Here is an 18,093-nt window from a genome sequence, read left to right as displayed (position 1 = left end):
AGTGCTAGGGCTGGGTCCACAGGTTAGCTGGTGAAGCACGAACCACAGCCAGAAGTTAATAGTTATTATTGTACAGAATAATAAAACAGCGTTGTACCATCTACAACTGTGTTGGTTCGTTTGTGTGTCGGAACACCCAACACGACATAGGTGACAATTAAAAACTTGTTTTGATCAGGTTTAGATTTGTGGTTGGAATCTATGTCGGGCCGGTTGGTTCAATGAATGTGAAGAATGTTGCGAAACAGGACAAGCACTTTGCCAGAAACTGGGACTGTGAGTGACAGGGGCTGGATTACATTACCCAATGCAGAGCACATGACACAAGCACAATCACATTTCCCCCTCCAGCCAGACTATTGGGTAAGCTTTGTTCTCCAGGGAGCAAATCAGAATTCTGGTCCAGTCCGTTTCCCTTATAAGTAGTCAGAGGCTGCCATGAATAGCATTCAACACTGAGCAACAGGCAAGCTTACAGAACCTCCTCCAGCTCACACGGGAACACCTCCTGAGGCTCCGGTACGCAGTCAGGTATGAATTAGAATGAAGAATATGCGACGGGCAGCAAGGTGGTGCAGTGGTTAGCACTGCTGCCTCACGGCGACGAGGTCCCAGGTTCGATCCCGGCTCTGGGTCACTGTCCATGTGGAGTTTGCACATTCTCCCCATGTCCGTGTGGGTTTCGCCCCCACAACCCAAAGATGTGCAGGGCAGGTGGATTGGCCACGCTAAATTACCCCTTCATTGGAAAAAATGAATTGGGTACTCTAAATTTATTTATAAAAAAGAATTTAGACTGTGCTGAGAGGTGTATCACTGTTTTAAACATGGGCTCAGGTCTGTGTATGTTCTCCAGTCCCAATACAGAGCTGCTGAATGACCTGAGTCATTGAGGAGACTGGAGATGGATCTGGATGATGAATACAGCAAGTCACAAACAAACGTGGTTTAACCATGGATGGTGGTGGGGGACAGGAGGGCAGTGCGGTGCTGGATTCAAACAAGAAAGATTAATATTGGGGTCAAAGCATAATCTGTGGGATTCGGCGTTGGCGGGATCCTCCGGCTCGCGGGCAGCGCGCCCATAAGCGCGAGTTTACCGATGGTGTGACCACAATGGCCGGCTGCGGGAATGGAGAATCTCAAACAATGTTAATCAAGGATATAACCAAGGGATGCTCATTCCAAAAGAGAGAGAGACTTTAGCACTATCGATAGATAAACTCAATGTTTACTATCCCACTCCCACAGAGACTTCACTCACTATAGATAGATAAACTCAATGTTTACTATCCCACTCCCAGAGAGTGACTTCACTCACTATGGATAGATAAACTCAATGTTTACTATCCCACTCCCAGAGAGACTTCACTCACTATAGATAGATACATTCAATGTTTACTATCCCACTCCCAGAGAGACTTCACCCACTATAGATAGATAAACTCAATGTTTACTATCCCACTCCCAGAGAGACTTCACTCACTATAGATAGAGAAACTCAATGTTTACTATCCCAGTCCCAGAGAGACTTCACTCACTATAGATAGAGAAACTCAATGTTTACCATCCCAGTCCCAGAGAGACTTCACTCACTATAGGTAGATAAACTCAATGTGTACGATCCCAGTCCCAGAGAGACTTCACTCACTATAAATAGATAAACTCAATGTTTACTACCCCACTCCCAGAGAGAGAGACTTCACTCACTATAAATAGATAAACATAATGTTTACTATCCCACTCCCAGAGAGAGAGTTCACTCACTATAGATAGATAAACTCAATGTTTACAATCCCAGTTCCAGAGAGACTTCACTCACTATAAATAGATAAACTCAATGTTTACTACCCCACTCCCAGAGAGACTTCACTCACTATAAATAGATAAACATAATGTTTACTATCCCACTCCCAGAGAGAGAGTTCACTCACTATAGATAGATAAACTCAATGTTTACTGTCCCACTCCCAGAGAGAGACTTCACTCAATATAGATAGATAAACTCAATGTTTACTATCCCACTCCCAGGGAGACTTCACTCACTATCGATAGATAAACTCAATGTTTACTACCCCACTGCCAGAGAGAGAGACTTCACTCACTATCGATAGATAAACTCAATGTCTACTATCCCACTGCCAGAGAGAGACTTCACTCACTATAGATAGACAAACTCAATGTTTACTAGCTCACTCCCAGAGAGAGAGACTTCACTCACTACAGATAGATAAACTCAATGTCTACTATCCCACTCCCAGAGAGACTTCACTCACTATAGATAGATAAACTCATTGTTCACTATCCCACGCCCCGAGAGACTATACTCATGATAGATAGATAAATTCAATGTTTACTATGCCACTCCCAGAGAGAGACTTCACTCACTATAGATAGATAAACTCAATGTTTACTATCCCACTCCCAGAGAGAGACTTCACTCACTATAGATAGATAAACTCAATGTTTACTATCCCACTCCCAGAGAGACTTCACTTACTATAGATAGATAAACTCAATGTTTACTATCCCACTCCCAGACAGACTTCACTCACTATCGATAGATAAACTCAATGTTTACTATCCCACTCCCAGAGAGAGAGACTTCACTCAATAGAGATAGATAAACTCAATGTTTTCTACCCTCTCCCAGAGAGACTTCACTCACTATAGATAGATAAACTCAATGTTTACTATCCCACTCCCAGAGAGACTTCACTCACTATCGATAGATAAACTCAATGTTTACTATCCCACTCCCAGAGAGAGAGACTTCACTCAATAGAGATAGATAAACTCAATGTTTTCTACCCTCTCCCAGAGAGAGACTTCACTCACTATAGATAGATAAACTCAATGTTTACAATCCTGCTCCCAGAGAGAGACTTCACTCACTATTGATAGATAAACTCAATGTTTAATATCCCACTCCCAGAGACAGACTTTACTCTCTATAAATAGATAAACTCAATGTTTATTATCCCACTCCCAGAGAGACTTCACTCACTATAAATAGATAAACTCAATGTTTTCTATCCCACTCCCAGAGAGACTATACTCACGATAGATAGATAAACTGAATGTTTACTATCCCAGTCCCAGGGAGACTTCACTCACTATAGATAGATAAACTCAATGTTTACTATCCCACTCGCAGAGAGAGACTTCACTCACTATAGATAGATAAACTCAATGTTTACTATCCCACTCCCAGAGAAACTTCACTCACGAGAGGTAGATAAACTCAGTGTTTACTATCCCACTCCCAGAGTGACTTCACTCACTATAGATAGATAAACTCAATGTTTGCTATCCCACTCCAAGAGAGACTTCACTCACTTTCGATAGATAAACTCAATGTTTACTATCCCACTACCAGAGAGACTTCACTCACGAGAGGTAGATAAACTCAGTGTTTACTATCCCACTCCCAGAGAGACTTCACTAACTATAGATACATTAAGTCAATGTTTACTATCCCACTCCCAGAGAGACTTCACTCACCAGAGATAGATAAACTCAGTGTTTACTATCCCACTCCCAGAGTGACTTCACTCACTGTAGATAGACAAACTCAATGTTTACTATCCAACTACCAGAGAGAGACTTCACTCACTAGAGACAGATAAATTCAATGTTTACAATCCCGCTCCCAGAGAGAGACTTCACTCACTATTGATGGATATACTCAATGTTTTCTATCCCACTCCCAGAGACAGACTTCACTCACTATAAATAGATAAACTCAATGTTTTCTATCCCACGTCCCAAGAGACTATACTCACTATAGATCGATAAACTCAATGCTTACTATCCCACTTCCAGAGAGACTTCACTCACTTTCGATAGGTAAACGCAATGTTTCTACCCCACTCCCAGAGAGACTTCACTCACTATAGATTGATAAACTCAGTGTTTACTCTCCCACTCCCAGAGAGAGACTTCACTCAATATAGATAGATAAACTCAATGTCTACTATCCCTCTGCCAGAGAGAGTTCACTCACGATAGATAGATAAACTCAATGTTTACTATCCGAATCCCAGAGAGACTTCACTCACAATAGATAGATCAACTCAATGTATACTATCCCACTCAGAGAGAGATACTTCACTCACTATAGATAGATAAACTCAATGTTTACTATCCCACTCAGAGAGAGAGACTTCACTCATTATAGATAGATAAACTCAATGTTAACTATCCCACTCCCAGAGAGAGACTTCACTCTCTATAGATAGATAAACTCAATGTTTACTATTCCACTCCCAGAGAGACTTCACTCACGAGAGGTAGATAAACTCAGTATTTACTATCCCACTCCCAGAGTGACTTCACTCACTACAGATACATAAAGTCAAAGTTTACTATCCCTCTCGCAGAGAGACTTCACTCACCAGAGATAGATAAACTCAGTGTTTACTATCCCACTCCCAGAGTGACTTCACTCACTATAGATAGATAAACTCAATGTTTACTATCCAACTCCCAGAGAGAGACTTAACTCACTAGAGACAGATAAACTCAATGTTTACAATCCCGCTCCCAGAGAGAGACTTCACTCACTAGAGATAGATAAACTCAATGTTTACTATCCTACTCCCAGAGAGACTTCACTCACTATAAATAGATAAACGCAATGTTTTCTATCCCACGTCCCAAGAGACTATACTCACTATAGATAGATAAACTCAATGTTTACTATCCCACTCCCAGAGAGACTTCACTCACTATAGATAGATAAACTCAATGTTTACTATCCCACTCTGTAGAGGGTGCCATCTCCGCTACTGCACTACTGGGCCGATATCTGGGGTTTGAATATCTGTGTGTGTCTCTCTCCAGCTGGCACTGAAACTTCAGAGGCCAGGGGATGTCGCAGTGGGACACTTCCACTGAAGAGAGCACTGATTCAAGCCTGCCGTTTATTCCTAACCGACAGCCTGAGACTTATAGCACACAGATCTCCAGACCCCTACCAATACCCAGGTGATTCTCTCTCTTGCCGGTGGTACAACACCCACCCGGTTCCTACTCCACTAGAGTAGCTTTCCCAAGAGAGAGAATAGGACACTGCTGTTTATTTCCTAACCAGCAGTCTGTCCTGAGTGAATCGCTCAAGATGACCCTCGATTCTTGAACCCGGAATTAAGGTGAGGAGTATTTTAACAATGACTTGGTCAGAGATCGCTGGTGAAAGATTGAAGAATTTAAACGACTCCAATTATCATCAAATCAAGGTTTATTGCAAAACCCAGGTCAAAATCATCAACAGAAGAAACACAATAAAATCTTATGCTCTAATACACACTAAGTCTATTCAAAGGTAATATAGCGGACACAACGAAAATTCTTATGATTACAATTGTCTGATTTCTAGGATAACGAGGTTAGACTCTTTTGTGGAGAATTTCAGTGTCTTCCAGCTGCTCCGGAGATGGCTGCTATTCTCACCTCGCTATGTTGATGGGGTGTTAATTGGATTCTGCTCTGGTGGAGGCCAGGTCATTTACATTTGCATGGGGCTATGACCATCCCATTGTCCTGCTTGCAGGCAGGCCCCCTGTGTATTCCCGTGCCCCTTTGTCTGTGTTTTGATGTTATCTTGTTGTCTGGCTCCTTCTTCCTTGTAGCTCCTAGGGGGGTGTTTGTAAATATTTATGTGCTTATGTCCCTACTCAGCTCAGCGGACCAAGCCTGCTGGGAAAACTGGTTCTGTTCTCTTGGCTGAAAAGTCAGTTTACAGTCTCTGGGTTTCTCCAAAAGGGCCGAATTGCCCGAAAACCTTACAACTCCCAGAGAGAGACTTCACTCTCTATAGATAGATAAACTCAATGTTTACTATTCCACTCCCAGAGAGAATTCACTCAGTATAGATTGATAAACTCAATGTTTACTATCCCACTCCCAGAGAGACTTCACTCACTATAAATAGATAAACTCAATGTTTACTATCCCACTCCCAGAGAGACTTCACTCACTATAGATAGATAAACTCAATGTTTACTATCCCACTCCCAGAGAGACTTCACTCACTGTAGATAGATAAACTCAATGTTTTCTATCCCACACAGAGAGAGAGACTTCACTCACTATAGATAGATAAACTCAATGTTTACTATCCCACTCCCAGAGAGAGACTTCACTCTCTATAGATAGATAAACTCAATGTTTACTATTCCACTCCCAGAGAGACTTCACTCACTATAGATTGATAAACTCAATGTTTACTATCCCACTCCCAGAGAGACTTCACTCACTATAGATAGATAAACTCAATGTTTACTATCCCACTCCCAGAGAGACTTCACTCACTATAGATAGATAAACTCAATGTTTACTATCCCACTCCCAGAGAGAGAGACTTCACTCACTATAAATAGATAAACTCAATGTTTACTATCTCACTCCCAGAGAGACTTCACTCACTATAGATAGATAAACTCAATGTTTACTATCTCACTTCCAGAGAGAGAGACTTCACTCACTATAAATAGATAAACTCAATGTTTACTATCTCACTTCCAGAGAGAGAGACTTCACTCACTTTAGATAGATAAACTCAATGTTTACTCTCCCACTCCCAGAGAGACTTCACTCACTATAGATAGATAAACTCAATGCTTACTATCCCACACCCAGAGAGACTTCACTCACTATAGACAGATAAATTCAATGTTTTCTATCCCACTCCCAGAGAGAGACTTCAGTCACTATAGCTAGATAAACTCAATGTTTACTATCCCACTCCCAGAGAGACTTCACTCACTATAGATAGATAAACTCAATGATTACTATCCCACTCCCAGAGAGAGACTTCACTCACTATAGCTAGATAAACTCAATGTTTACTATCCCACTCCCAGAGAGAGAGTTCACTCACTATAGATAGATAAACTCAATGATTACTCTCCCACTCCCAGAGAGACTTCACTCACTCTAGGTAGATAAACTCAATGTTTACTATCCCACTCCCAGAGAGACTTCACTCACTATAGATAGATAAACTCAATGTTTACTATCCCACTCCCAGAGAGAGACTTCACTCACTATAGATAGATAAACTCAATGTTTACTATCCCACTCCCAGAGAGACTTCACTCACTATAGATAGATAAACTCAATGTTTACTATCCCACTCCCAGAGAGAGAGACTTCACTCACTATAGGTAGATAAACTCAATGTTTACTATCCCACCCACAATTTAACATTCTCTCTAATTTTCCCATTGCCGGAATTCTCTCCCATACGGATTGTCTCTTTTCCTTTGCAGGATATGCCGAGTGAGATGAAGACGTTGTTGCTGATTCTGGGATGTCTGAGTGAGTAACATTCATTCAGGACGGTCGGCCATTGTACAACAAATACAATTGTCCACGTTCAGTATCTTCCCCTCAAAACCTCGAGAGGTTCTTCCTGACCAAAGAATTGGTTTGAAAGAGAGAAGTTGTTTTTTGGAGAGGTTTTATTGAAGGGTGTGTATTTAGGAGGGAGTTCGGGACGAGAGGAAGGTGGAGAGACTGAGAGCTTTCGGGAAGACAGTTCCCAGCTTGGAATGTTGGGATGAGGTTGTGGCCTTCACTGATTGGGTGACGGGTGTGGATGATGTGATGGGGTGGATGGGTGACATTTGAGGCTCAGGCATCTGGATTATACAGCAAGAGGAGATAATGAGTGGTCTGGGATGATTTGATTTTGTGGATAATTGGGAAAGTTTGCACAATTACCTCAGTTCGAGAATTTGCCTGGGGAGGTGAGGCATTAGAAATAATTGAGGCACTGGAGAGAAGTGAGGCCCTGGAGGCAAGTGAGGCTTTGGAGGGAGGAGAGGTGCTGAAGGAATTTGAGGTAGTGGAGGGAGTTGAGACCCTGGAGGAATATTGGGCACTGGAGGGTGGTGAGCTGCTGGAGGGAAGCATGGCACTGGAGGGAGATGAGGAGCTGGGTGGAGGTGACATACAGGAGGTAGGTTGGGAGCAGGAGGGAGAACAAAGAACAGCCTGGACCAGGCCCTTCGGCCCACCAAGCCTGCACCAATCCAGATTCCTTATTTAGACCGACTACATATTGTCCAAATGATCTGTGGCCTCCATTCCCGCCTATTCAAGTGAATATCGAAATACATGTTTTTTTTTTTTAATTTAGTGTACCCAGTTCTTTTTTTTTCCCAATTAAGGGGCAATTTAGCGTGGCCAATCCACCTAGCCTGCACATCTTTGAGTTGCGGGGCGAAACCCACGCAAACACGGGGAGAATGTGCAAACTTCACACAGACAGTGACCACGTGCCAGGATCGAACCTGGGACCTCGGAGCCGTGAGGCAGCAGAGCTAACCCACTGCGCTACCGCGCTGCCTATATCGAAGTACATCTTAAATGTTACCATCGTGCCTGCGTCCACACCTCCACTGGCAACGCATTCCAGGCATCGACCACCCTTTCCCCGCACATCGCACATCGCCCCTGAACTGATCCCTTCTCACCTGGAACCTGTGCCCCCTGTCATTGAGTCTTCCAGCCTGGGACAAAGCTTCCGACTATTCACCCTGTCTATACCTCTCGATAGTTTGTTGACCTCAATCAGGTGTCTCCACAGCCTCTGTCTTTCCAACGAAAATAATCCGAGTTTATTCCTGATGGCACCTGATAGCTAATAGGCAACATTCTGGGTAAACCTTCTTTGCACCCTCTCCACAGGATCCACGTCCTTCTGGTAGTGTGGTGACCAGAATTGCACGCAATATCCCAAATGTGGCCTAACTAAAGTTTTATACAACTGTAACATCACCTGATAACTCTTGTACTCAAAGAAGGCCGATGAAGACAAGCATGCCATATCCTTTCTTGCCCATGTGATCCACCTGTATTGCCACTTTCATGGAACTATGGACCTGAATGCCCAGATCCCTCTGTATGTCAATGCTACTAAGGTTCTGCCATTTACTGTACAATTCACACTTGAATTTGATCTTCCAAAATGCATCACCTCGCATTTGTCCAGATTGAACTCTATCTGCCATTTCCCTGCCCAACTCTCCAATCTATCTGTATTACAAAGAACAAAGAACAAAGAAACGTACAGCACAGGAATAGGCCCTTCGGCCCTCCAAGCCCGTGCCGACCATGCTGCCCGACTAAACTACAATCTTCTACACTTCCTGGGTCCGTATCCCTCTATTCCCATCCTATTCATGTATTTGTCAAGATGCCCCTTAAATGTCACTATCGTCCCTGCTTCCACCACCTCCTCCGGTAGCGAGTTCCAGGCACTACACTACACTACACTCTGCGTAAAAAACTTGCCTCGTACATCTACTCTAAACCTTGCCCCTCTCACCTTAAACCTATGCCCCCTAGGACTTATCCACTCTGTCCATGCCCCTCATAATTTTGTATACCTCTATCAGGTCTCCCCTCAACCTCCTTCGTTCCTGTGAGAACAAACCGAGTTTATTCAACCGCTCCTCATAGCTAATGCCCTCCATACCAGGCAACATTCTGGTAAATCTCTTCTGCACCCTCTCTAAAGCCTCCACATCCTTCTGGTAGTGTGGCGACCAGAATTGAACACTATACTCCAAGTGTGGCCTAACTAAGATTCTATACAGCTGCAACATGACTTGCCAATTCTTATACTCAATGCCCCGGCCAATGAAGGCAAGCATGCCGTATGCCTTCTTGACTACCTTCTCAATGATCTGTGGACCTGTACTCCTAGATCTCTTTGACTTTCAATACTCTTGAGGGTTCTACCATTCACTGTATATTCCCTACCTGCATTAGACCTTCCAAAATGCATTACCTCACATTTGTCCGGATTAAACTCCATCTGCCATCTCTCCGCCCAAGTCTCCAAACAATCTAAATCCTGCTGTATCCTCCGACAGTCCTCATCGCTATCCGCAATTCCACCAACCTTTGTGTCGTCTGCAAACTTACTAATCAGACCAGTTATATTTTCCTCCAAATCATTTATATATACTCCAAAGAGCAAAGGTCCCAGCACTGATCCCTGTGGAACACCACTGGTCACAGCCCTCCAATTAGAAAAGCATCCTTCCATTGCTACTCTCTGCCTTCTATGGCCTAGCCAGTTCTGTATCCACCTTGCCAGCTCACCCCTGATCCCGTGTGACTTCACCTTTTGTACTAGTCTACCATGAGGGGCCTTGTCAAAGGCCTTACTGAAGTCCATATAGACAACATCCACTGCCCTACCTGCATCAATCATCTTAGTGACCTCCTCGAAAAACTCGATCAAGTTGGTGAGACACGACCTTCCCTTCACAAAACCGTGCTGCCTCTCACTAATACGTCTATTTGCTTCCAAATGGGAGTAGATCCTGTCTCGAAGAATTCTCTCCAGTAATTTCCCTACCACTGAAGTAAGGCTCACCGGCCTGTAGTTCCCGGGATTATCCTTGCTACCCTTCTTAAACAGAGGAACAACATTGGCTATTCTCCAGTCCTCCGGGACATCCCCTGAAGACAGCGAGGATCCAAAGATTTCTGTCAAGGCCTCAGCAATTTCCTCTCCAGCCTCCTTCAGTATTCTCGGGTAGATCCCATCAGGCCCTGGGGACTTATCTACCCAACACCTCTTCTTTTTGGATCTCAATGTGACCCAGGCTATCTACACACCCTTCTCCAGACTCAACATCTACTAATTTCTTCTCTTTGGTGAATACTGATGCAAAGTATTCATTTAGTACCTCACCCATTTCCTCTGGTTCCACACATAGATTCCCTTGCCTATCCTTCAGTGGGCCAACCCTTTCCCTGGCTACCCTCTTGCTTTTTATGTACGTGTAAAAATCCTTGGGATTTTCCTTAACCCTATTTGCTAATGACTTTTCGTGACCCCTTCTAGCCCTCCTGACTCCTTGCTTAAGTTCCTTCCTACTTTCCTTATATTCCACGCAGGCTTCGTCTGTTCCCAGCCTTTTAGCCCTGACAGCCTTTAGCCCTCCGGCCTATAATTACCAGGATTATCCCTGGTTCCATTACATGGATCAGAGGATTTACAGCGCAGAAGGAGGCCATTTGGCCCATCAAGTCTGCACCGGCCTTTGGAAAGATCACCGCACTTAAGCCCTCACTTCCACCCTATTCCCATAACCCAGAAACCCCTCCTAACCTTTTTGGACACTAAAGGCAATTTAGTGGCCAATCCACCTAACCTGCACATCTTTGGACTGTGGGAGGAAACCGGGGCACCCGGAGGAAACCCACACAGACACGTGTTTCCAAAGATGTGCAGGGTCCATTCTTAAGCAAAGGGGCAATATTGGCTATTCTCCAGCCATCGAAAAGGCTGAAGTCTGCAGGGAGTTGTGCGGTGGAGTTTGAAGGGTTTATTGCTGATTCAAGACTTCTGCACAGATGAGTTACTCCAAGATATGGGTGCGCTGGAGGGAGATGAGGAGCTGGAGGGAGGTGAGGCGCTGGAGGGAGGTGAGGAGCTGGAGGGAGGTGAGGAGCTGGAGGGAGGTGAGGAGCTGGAGGCAGGTGAGGTGTTGGAGGGAGGTGAGGTGTTGGAGGGAGGTGAGGAGCTGGAGGGCGGTGAGGTGTTTGAGGGAGGTGAGGTGTTGGAGGGAGGTAAGGTGTTGGAGGGAGGTGAGGTGTTGGAGGTGGGTGAGGAGCTGGAGGGAGGTGAGGTGTTGGAGGGAGGTGAGGTGTTGGAGGGAGGTGAGGAGCTGGAGGGAGGTAAGGCATTGGAGGGAGGTGAGGAGCTGGAGGGAGGTGAGGAGCTGGAGGGAGGTGAGATATTGTAGGGAGGTAAGGTGTTGGAGAGAGGTGAGGCGCTGGAGGGAGGAGAGGTGTTGGAGGGAGGTGACCAACTGGAGGGAGGTGAGGTATTGTAGGGAGGTGAGGTGTTCGAGGGAGGTGAGGTGCTGGAGGGAGGTGAGGTGTTGGAGGGAGGTGAGGTGTTGGAGGGAGGTGAGGTGTTGGAGGTGGGTGAGGAGCTGGAGGGAGGTGAGGTGTTGGATGGAGGTGACGTGTTGGAGGGAGGTGAGGTGTTGGAGGTGGGTGAGGAGCTGGAGGGAGGTGAGGTGTCGGAGGGAGGTGAGGTGTTGGAGGCAGGTGAGGAGCTGGAGGGAGGTAAGGCATTGGAGGGAGGTGAGGAGCTGGAGGGAGGTGAGGCGCTGGAGGGAGGTGAGGTGTTGGAGGGAGGTGACCAACTGGAGGGAGGTGAGGTATTGTAGGGAGGTGAGGTGTTCGAGGGAGGTGAGGCGCTGGAGGGAGGTGAGGTGTTGGAGGGAGGTAAGGTGTTGGAGGTTGGTGAGGCGCTGGAGGGAGGTGAGGTGTTGGAGGGAGGTGAGGTGTTGGAGGGAGGTGAGGTGTTGGAGGTTGGTGAGGAGCTGGAGGGAGGTGAGGTGTTGGACGGAGGTGAGGTGTTGGAGGGAGGTGAGGTGTTGGAGGTGGGTGAGGAGCTGGAGGGAGGTGAGGTGTTGGAGGGAGGTGAGGTGTTGGAGGGAGGTGAGGAGCTGGAGGGAGGTAAGGCATTGGAGGGAGGTGAGGAGCTGGAGGGAGGTGAGGAGCTGGAGGGAGGTGAGGAATTGTAGGGAGGTAAGGTGTTGGAGAGAGGTGAGGCGCTGGAGGGAGGTGAGGTGTTGGAGGGAGGTGACCAACTGGAGGGAGGTGAGGTATTGTAGGGAGGTGAGGTGTTCGAGGGAGGTGAGGCGCTGGAGGGAGGTGAGGTGTTGGAGGGAGGTGACCAATTGGAGGGAGGTGAGGTATTGTAGGGAGGTGAGGTGTTGGAGGGAGGTGAGGTGTTGGAGGGAGGTGAGTAGCTGGAGGGAGGTGAGGAGCTGGAGGGAGGTGAGGTGTTGGAGGGAGGTAAGGTGTTGGAGGGAGCTGATGTGTTGGAGGTGGGTGAGGAGCTGGAGGGAGTTGAGGTGTTGGAGGGAGGTGAGGTGTTGGAGGGAGGTGAGGTGTTGGAGGGAGGTGAGGTGCTGGAGGGAAGTGAGGTGTTGGAGGTGGGTGAGGAGCTGGAGGGAGGTGAGGTGTTGGAGGTAGGTTAGTTGTTGGAGGAAGTTGAGGTTTTGGAGGGAGGTGAAGTGCTGGAGGCAAGTGAGGTGTTGGAGGGAGGTGAGGTGTTGGAGGGAAGTGTGGTGTTGGAGGTGGGTGAGGAGCTGGAGGGAGGTGAGGTGTTGGAGGGAGGTTAGGTGTTGGAGGAAGTTGAGGTTTTGGAGGGAGGTGAGGAGCTGGAGGGAGGTGAGGTGTTGGAGGGAGCTGAGGTGTTGGAGGGAGGTGAGGTGTTGGAGGGAGGTGAGCTGTTGGAGGTGGGTGAGGTGCTGGAGGGAAGTGAGGTGTTGGAGGTGGGTGATGAGCTGGAGGGAGCTGAGGTGTTGGAGGGAGCTGAGGTGTTGGAGGGAGTTGAGGTGTTGGAGGGAGGTGAGGTGTTGGAGGGAGCTGAGGTGTTGGAGGGAGTTGAGGTGTTGGAGGGAGGTGAGGTATTGGAGGTGGGTGAGGTGCTGGAGGGAGGTTAGGTGTTGGAGGGAGTTGAGGCAGTGGAAGGAGGAGCTCGAGGGAGGCAAGGTGGTGGAGGGGGTGAGGTCGTTCAGGAGACGTTTGAGGGGAGGGAGGGGTTCAGAGGGAGTGTTTTGGGAGGGAGGGTCTGGGTGGAGGGAGGGGTCGGCCGGAGAGTGCCACCCAAGAACCCTGGCAATGCCACCTTGTCCTTTCCCCGATCACCCTGGGAAATTCTCCTCCCCCCCATCCCCTCAGGAGTCATTACGTGTGCTCCATGCGTGTGTGGGCCAGGACTAACGGCACCCTGGCGAGGTATCCCGGTCACGGCCTTTCCCTGGGCACCGGGAGAATCCGGCATCTGGGCATTGAAATCAGCCAGTGGGGGTGAGATCCAGATCATGATGCCTGCCGAGGCTCGCTTGAATCTCACAAGACATTTTGACCGTTGCGTATTTCTGGAGATTCAACAGCCTCGTCCTGACACCAAGTCGCGTGCGATTGGCCACTAAATCTCACCCTCTGCTCCTCTGTCCACAGGTGCTGCCAGACCTGCTGAGTTTACCCAGCATCCTCTGTAATGAAAATTAATCTTTCTAACTCAACCTGGAGTAAACTCAATTAGCCAATCTCCGGTTTGCTCCCACAGACCCAAGTTGTGCCGGTTCGGTGGGATTAGGGGGACAGGGCCCTGGAGGGAGGGAGCTTTTGGCACGTTTACGAGTGCATTCCGGCGCTCACAGCGCTGAGAAAGACCACGCTATCGACCGGGACTCTGCTGTAATCCAGGGCCTCAGTGAGAACACCCCACCGAGGCCGAACTTAATCCCTTTTCCGACACGGAAGAACTCCGCTCGCCAGAACTCCTCAGTGTAAGAGGAGATCGCGACGTCATTTTAAAATGGAGGCCGATCTTTGGACCCTCTGAGTCGGCCCTGGACTGAGCTGCACTTGTCTAAGGATCCAAGGCGGGGAGGTTACATCCTAAAGCCTCGATAGATCAGGTGAGCTGCATATTCGACGGAGGTTAGCTGCCTCACTAATATGCTGACTTGACAAATACTCATCCTGCCCACAATGGGCGGGATGCAGATGGTGATGTTTCGCCAGATCCCGTTAGATCTTGTGAGGTTTTGTGAGCTGGGTAAATCCCGGAAGAGGCCTCTCCTGACATCTACCCTGTTTGTGTGGGACACGGGATCACAGCCGTGTCTGAGATCCGCTTTCACTGAGGAGAATCCCAGTGGATTTGGAATGATGTCAGCACATCCTGATCATTAGTCAGACCAATGGGCCAGGGATTAAATCCAGGGAAAGGGAGGCTGTGGATCCGACAGAGTGAAACATGGGGAATATCGGGAGATTCCCAGGGGAAGTGAGGTAAAGATCCTGGAAAGTATCGAGGAATCTTGGGTGGGAAATTTAGTGGAACAAGGAGTTGAGGTTTTCAGGTTGAAAGAATGAAAGGAGTCTGCAATTTGTTGGAGCTGGGGGTCGGGGGTGAGGGTGGGGGGTTCCGGGTACTGGTCTCGGGAAGGAGCAGAGATTCCCGCTTTCATTTCAGGGATTTGATAGCAGAGCAGTGGGTGAAAGGGAGGTTTTTAATGTTTCAATGGAGACGAGTCAGTGTGGAACATTTCCTAAACTTTATCTTTACAATCAACAGATTGCTGCCATTTCCTGTCTGCCGACCCGTGTGTGAATCACAAGGTCCTGGAGCAGCCATGGAGGAGCACAAACTGTGCTAACACTGACTGTTCTAGTTTTCAATGTGACAACAACCTTCTCACTGGATGGTACAGATTCAACGGGTAAGTCCACGGGAAACTCAATTAAACTCATCAGTGAAACTTCAGAGAAACTGGGATCATTATTCGGAGCAATGGGGCTGGGAGTGAATCCTGGGAAAGGGAAGATGTAGAGCGGGACTCTCCACTCCCGCGCCGAAGTGGCCGCGCCGTTGTGATCGCCGTCGAGGTTCACGACGCCGCGAAACGGCCCCGATCCCGACCGATTCAGGCCCTGACAATGGGCCAGGATCGGGGCCGCGTCATCTACCCGCGCCAGGCCTTGTCGCCCGCGTAAAGGCGGCGCCGCATAACTGGCGTCACCCGCGCATGCGCGGTTGACGTTCTCTCTCAGTCCGCCCCGCAAGAAGATGGGGGATGGATCTTGCAGGGCTGCGGAAGGAAGGAGGTCCTCCTTCAGAGAGGACAGCACGACGATCGGTGGGCACCGATCGCGGGCCACCCCACATTTCAGGTACCCCCCGGTGCAGGATCCCCCCCCCCCCCCCCACCCCCACCACCCCGCAGGCCGACCCCCCAGCGTTCACGCACCGCTCACGACGGCAGCGACCAGGTGTGGACGGCGCCAGGGGGAACCCGCCGTTTTGGCCTGGCCGCTCGGCCAATCCGGGCCTGAGAATAGCGGGGGTGCCGGAGAATCGCCATTTTGGGTGTCTCCGGCGATTCTCCGGCCTGCGGCCCGCGAAACTCGACCAGGCCGTTCCCGCCGCTTGGGAGAATCGCGGGAGGGCGTCGGACCGGCGTCCCGAAAATTTTTGGCGGCCCAGGCGATTCTCCCAAGTGGCGGGAGTGGAGAATCTCGCCCGCAGATTCTACAGAGTGGGAAACATGGGGAATAATGGGAGATTCCCAGTAAGGTAGCACTGAGACAGAGAGGAAAGGCATTGCTGGGATGGGGGGAAATATTTGTGAACGTGGAAAGACTTAGGGTGCAGAACGAGGCCATTCGATCCATTGTATCCATGCTGGTTGACAAAGCAGAGCGCCCCCTTCTGGCTCTGTCAGACGGTTCACACCGCCCTGTGGGTGAAAAGATTCCTCCTCATCCCCCCATCAATCTGCCAACAATTATTTTCAATCTTTGCTCCTGGTTATTGACCTCTCTGCCAATTGAAACTGGTTCTTCCTAATCCACTCGCTCCAGATTCCTCCCCATTTTAGACATCACAATTAAGAAGAACAATACAAAGAAAATTACAGCACAGGAACAGGCCCTTCGGCCCTCCGAGCCTGCGCCGATCCAGATCCTTTATCTAAACCTGTCACCTATTTTCCAAGGATCTACTTCCCTCTGTTCCCCTCCCATTCATATATCTGTCTAGATGCATCTTAAATGATGCTATCGTGCCCGCCTCTACCACCTCCGCTGGCAAAGCGTTCCAGGCACCCACCACCCTCTGCGTAAAAAACTTGCCACGCACATCTCCCTTAAACTTTCCCCCTCTCACCTTGAAATCGTGACCCCTTGTAATTGACACCCCCACTCTTGGAAAAAGCTTGTTGCTATCCACCCTGCCCATACCTCTCATAATTTTGTAGACCTCAATCAGGTCCCCCCTCAACCTCCGTCTTTCCAATGAAAACAATCCTAATCTACTCAACCTTTCTTCATAGCTTGCACCCTCCATACCAGGCAACATCCTGGGGAACCTCCTCTGCACCCTCTCTAAAGCATCCACATCCTTCTGGTAATGTGGTGACCAGAACTGCACGCAGTATTCCAAATGTGGCCTAACCAAAGTCCTATACAACTGTAACGTGACCTGCCGACTCTTGTACTCAATACCCCGTCCGATGAAGGCAAGCATGCTGTATGCCTTCTTGACCACTCTATCGACCTGCGTTGCCACCTTCAGGGTACAATGGACCTGAACTCCCAGATCTCTCTGTACATCAATTTTCCCCAGGACTCTTCCATTGACCGTATAGTCCGCTCTTGAATTCGATCTTCCAAAATGCATCACCTCGCATTTGCCTGGATTGAACTCCATCTGCCATTTCTCTGCCCAACTCTCCAATCTATCTATATTTTGCTGTATTCTCTGACAGTCCTCCTCGCTATCTGCAACTCCACCAATCTTAGTATCATCTGCAAACTTGCTAATCAGACCACCTATACCTTCGTCCAGATCATTTATGGAAATGACAAACAACAGTGGTCCGAGCACGGATCCCTGTGGAACACCACTAGTCACCTTTCTCCATTTTGAGACACTCCCTTCCGCCACTACTCTCTGTCTCCTGTTGCCCAGCCAGTTCTTTATCCATCTAGCTAGTACACTCTGAACCCCATACAACTTCACTTATTCCATCAACCTGCCATGGGAAACTTTATCAAACGCCTTACTGAAGTCCATGTATATGACATCTACTGCCTTTCCCTCATCAATTAACTTTGTCACTTCCTCAAAGAATTCTATTAGGTTTGTAAGACATGACCTTCCCTGCACAAAACCATGTTGCCTAACACTGATAAGTCTATTTTCTTCCAAATGTGAATAGATCCTATACTCAGATTCTTCTCCAACAGTTTGCCTACCACTGACGTCAAGCTCACAGGTCTATAATTCCCTGGATTATCCCTGCTACCCTTCTTAAAGAAAGGGACACCATTAGCAATTCTCCAGTCCTCCGGGACCTCACCCGTGCTCAAGGATGCTGCAAAGATATCTGTTAAGGCCCCAGCTATTTTGTCCCTCGCTGCCCTCAGTAACCCGGGATAGATCCCATCCGGACCTGGGGACTTGTCCACCTAAATGCCTTTTAGAATGCCCAAAACTTCCCCCTTCCTTATGCCAACATGACCTAGAGT

At 48.1% G+C, this 18,093-nt stretch overlaps 1 protein-coding gene across 2 annotated transcripts in view; it reads left to right on the top strand.

Annotated features, from left to right (window-relative positions):
* Positions 1–418: 418 nt before the first annotated feature.
* The window catches only part of LOC140403364 (pancreatic secretory granule membrane major glycoprotein GP2-like), a 144,258-nt gene continuing 126,583 nt past the window's right edge, over positions 419–18,093 (top strand). The window contains exons 1-3 of one of the 2 annotated variants that reach the window (XM_072491273.1): positions 419–519; positions 7,275–7,323; positions 15,140–15,284. In XM_072491273.1, the coding sequence (XP_072347374.1) occupies positions 7,278–7,323; positions 15,140–15,284 (191 nt within the window). In that variant the 5' untranslated portion in view covers positions 419–519; positions 7,275–7,277. Of the gene's footprint in view, positions 532–7,274; positions 7,324–15,139; positions 15,285–18,093 lie in introns of both variants that reach the window. The other variant, XM_072491272.1, reaches the window with a different exon arrangement.

The sequence above is a fragment of the Scyliorhinus torazame genome, chromosome 27 (assembly GCF_047496885.1).
Source record: "Scyliorhinus torazame isolate Kashiwa2021f chromosome 27, sScyTor2.1, whole genome shotgun sequence".
Classification (NCBI taxonomy): domain Eukaryota; kingdom Metazoa; phylum Chordata; class Chondrichthyes; order Carcharhiniformes; family Scyliorhinidae; genus Scyliorhinus; species Scyliorhinus torazame.
This window is presented reverse-complemented; position numbering and strand designations above follow the sequence as displayed.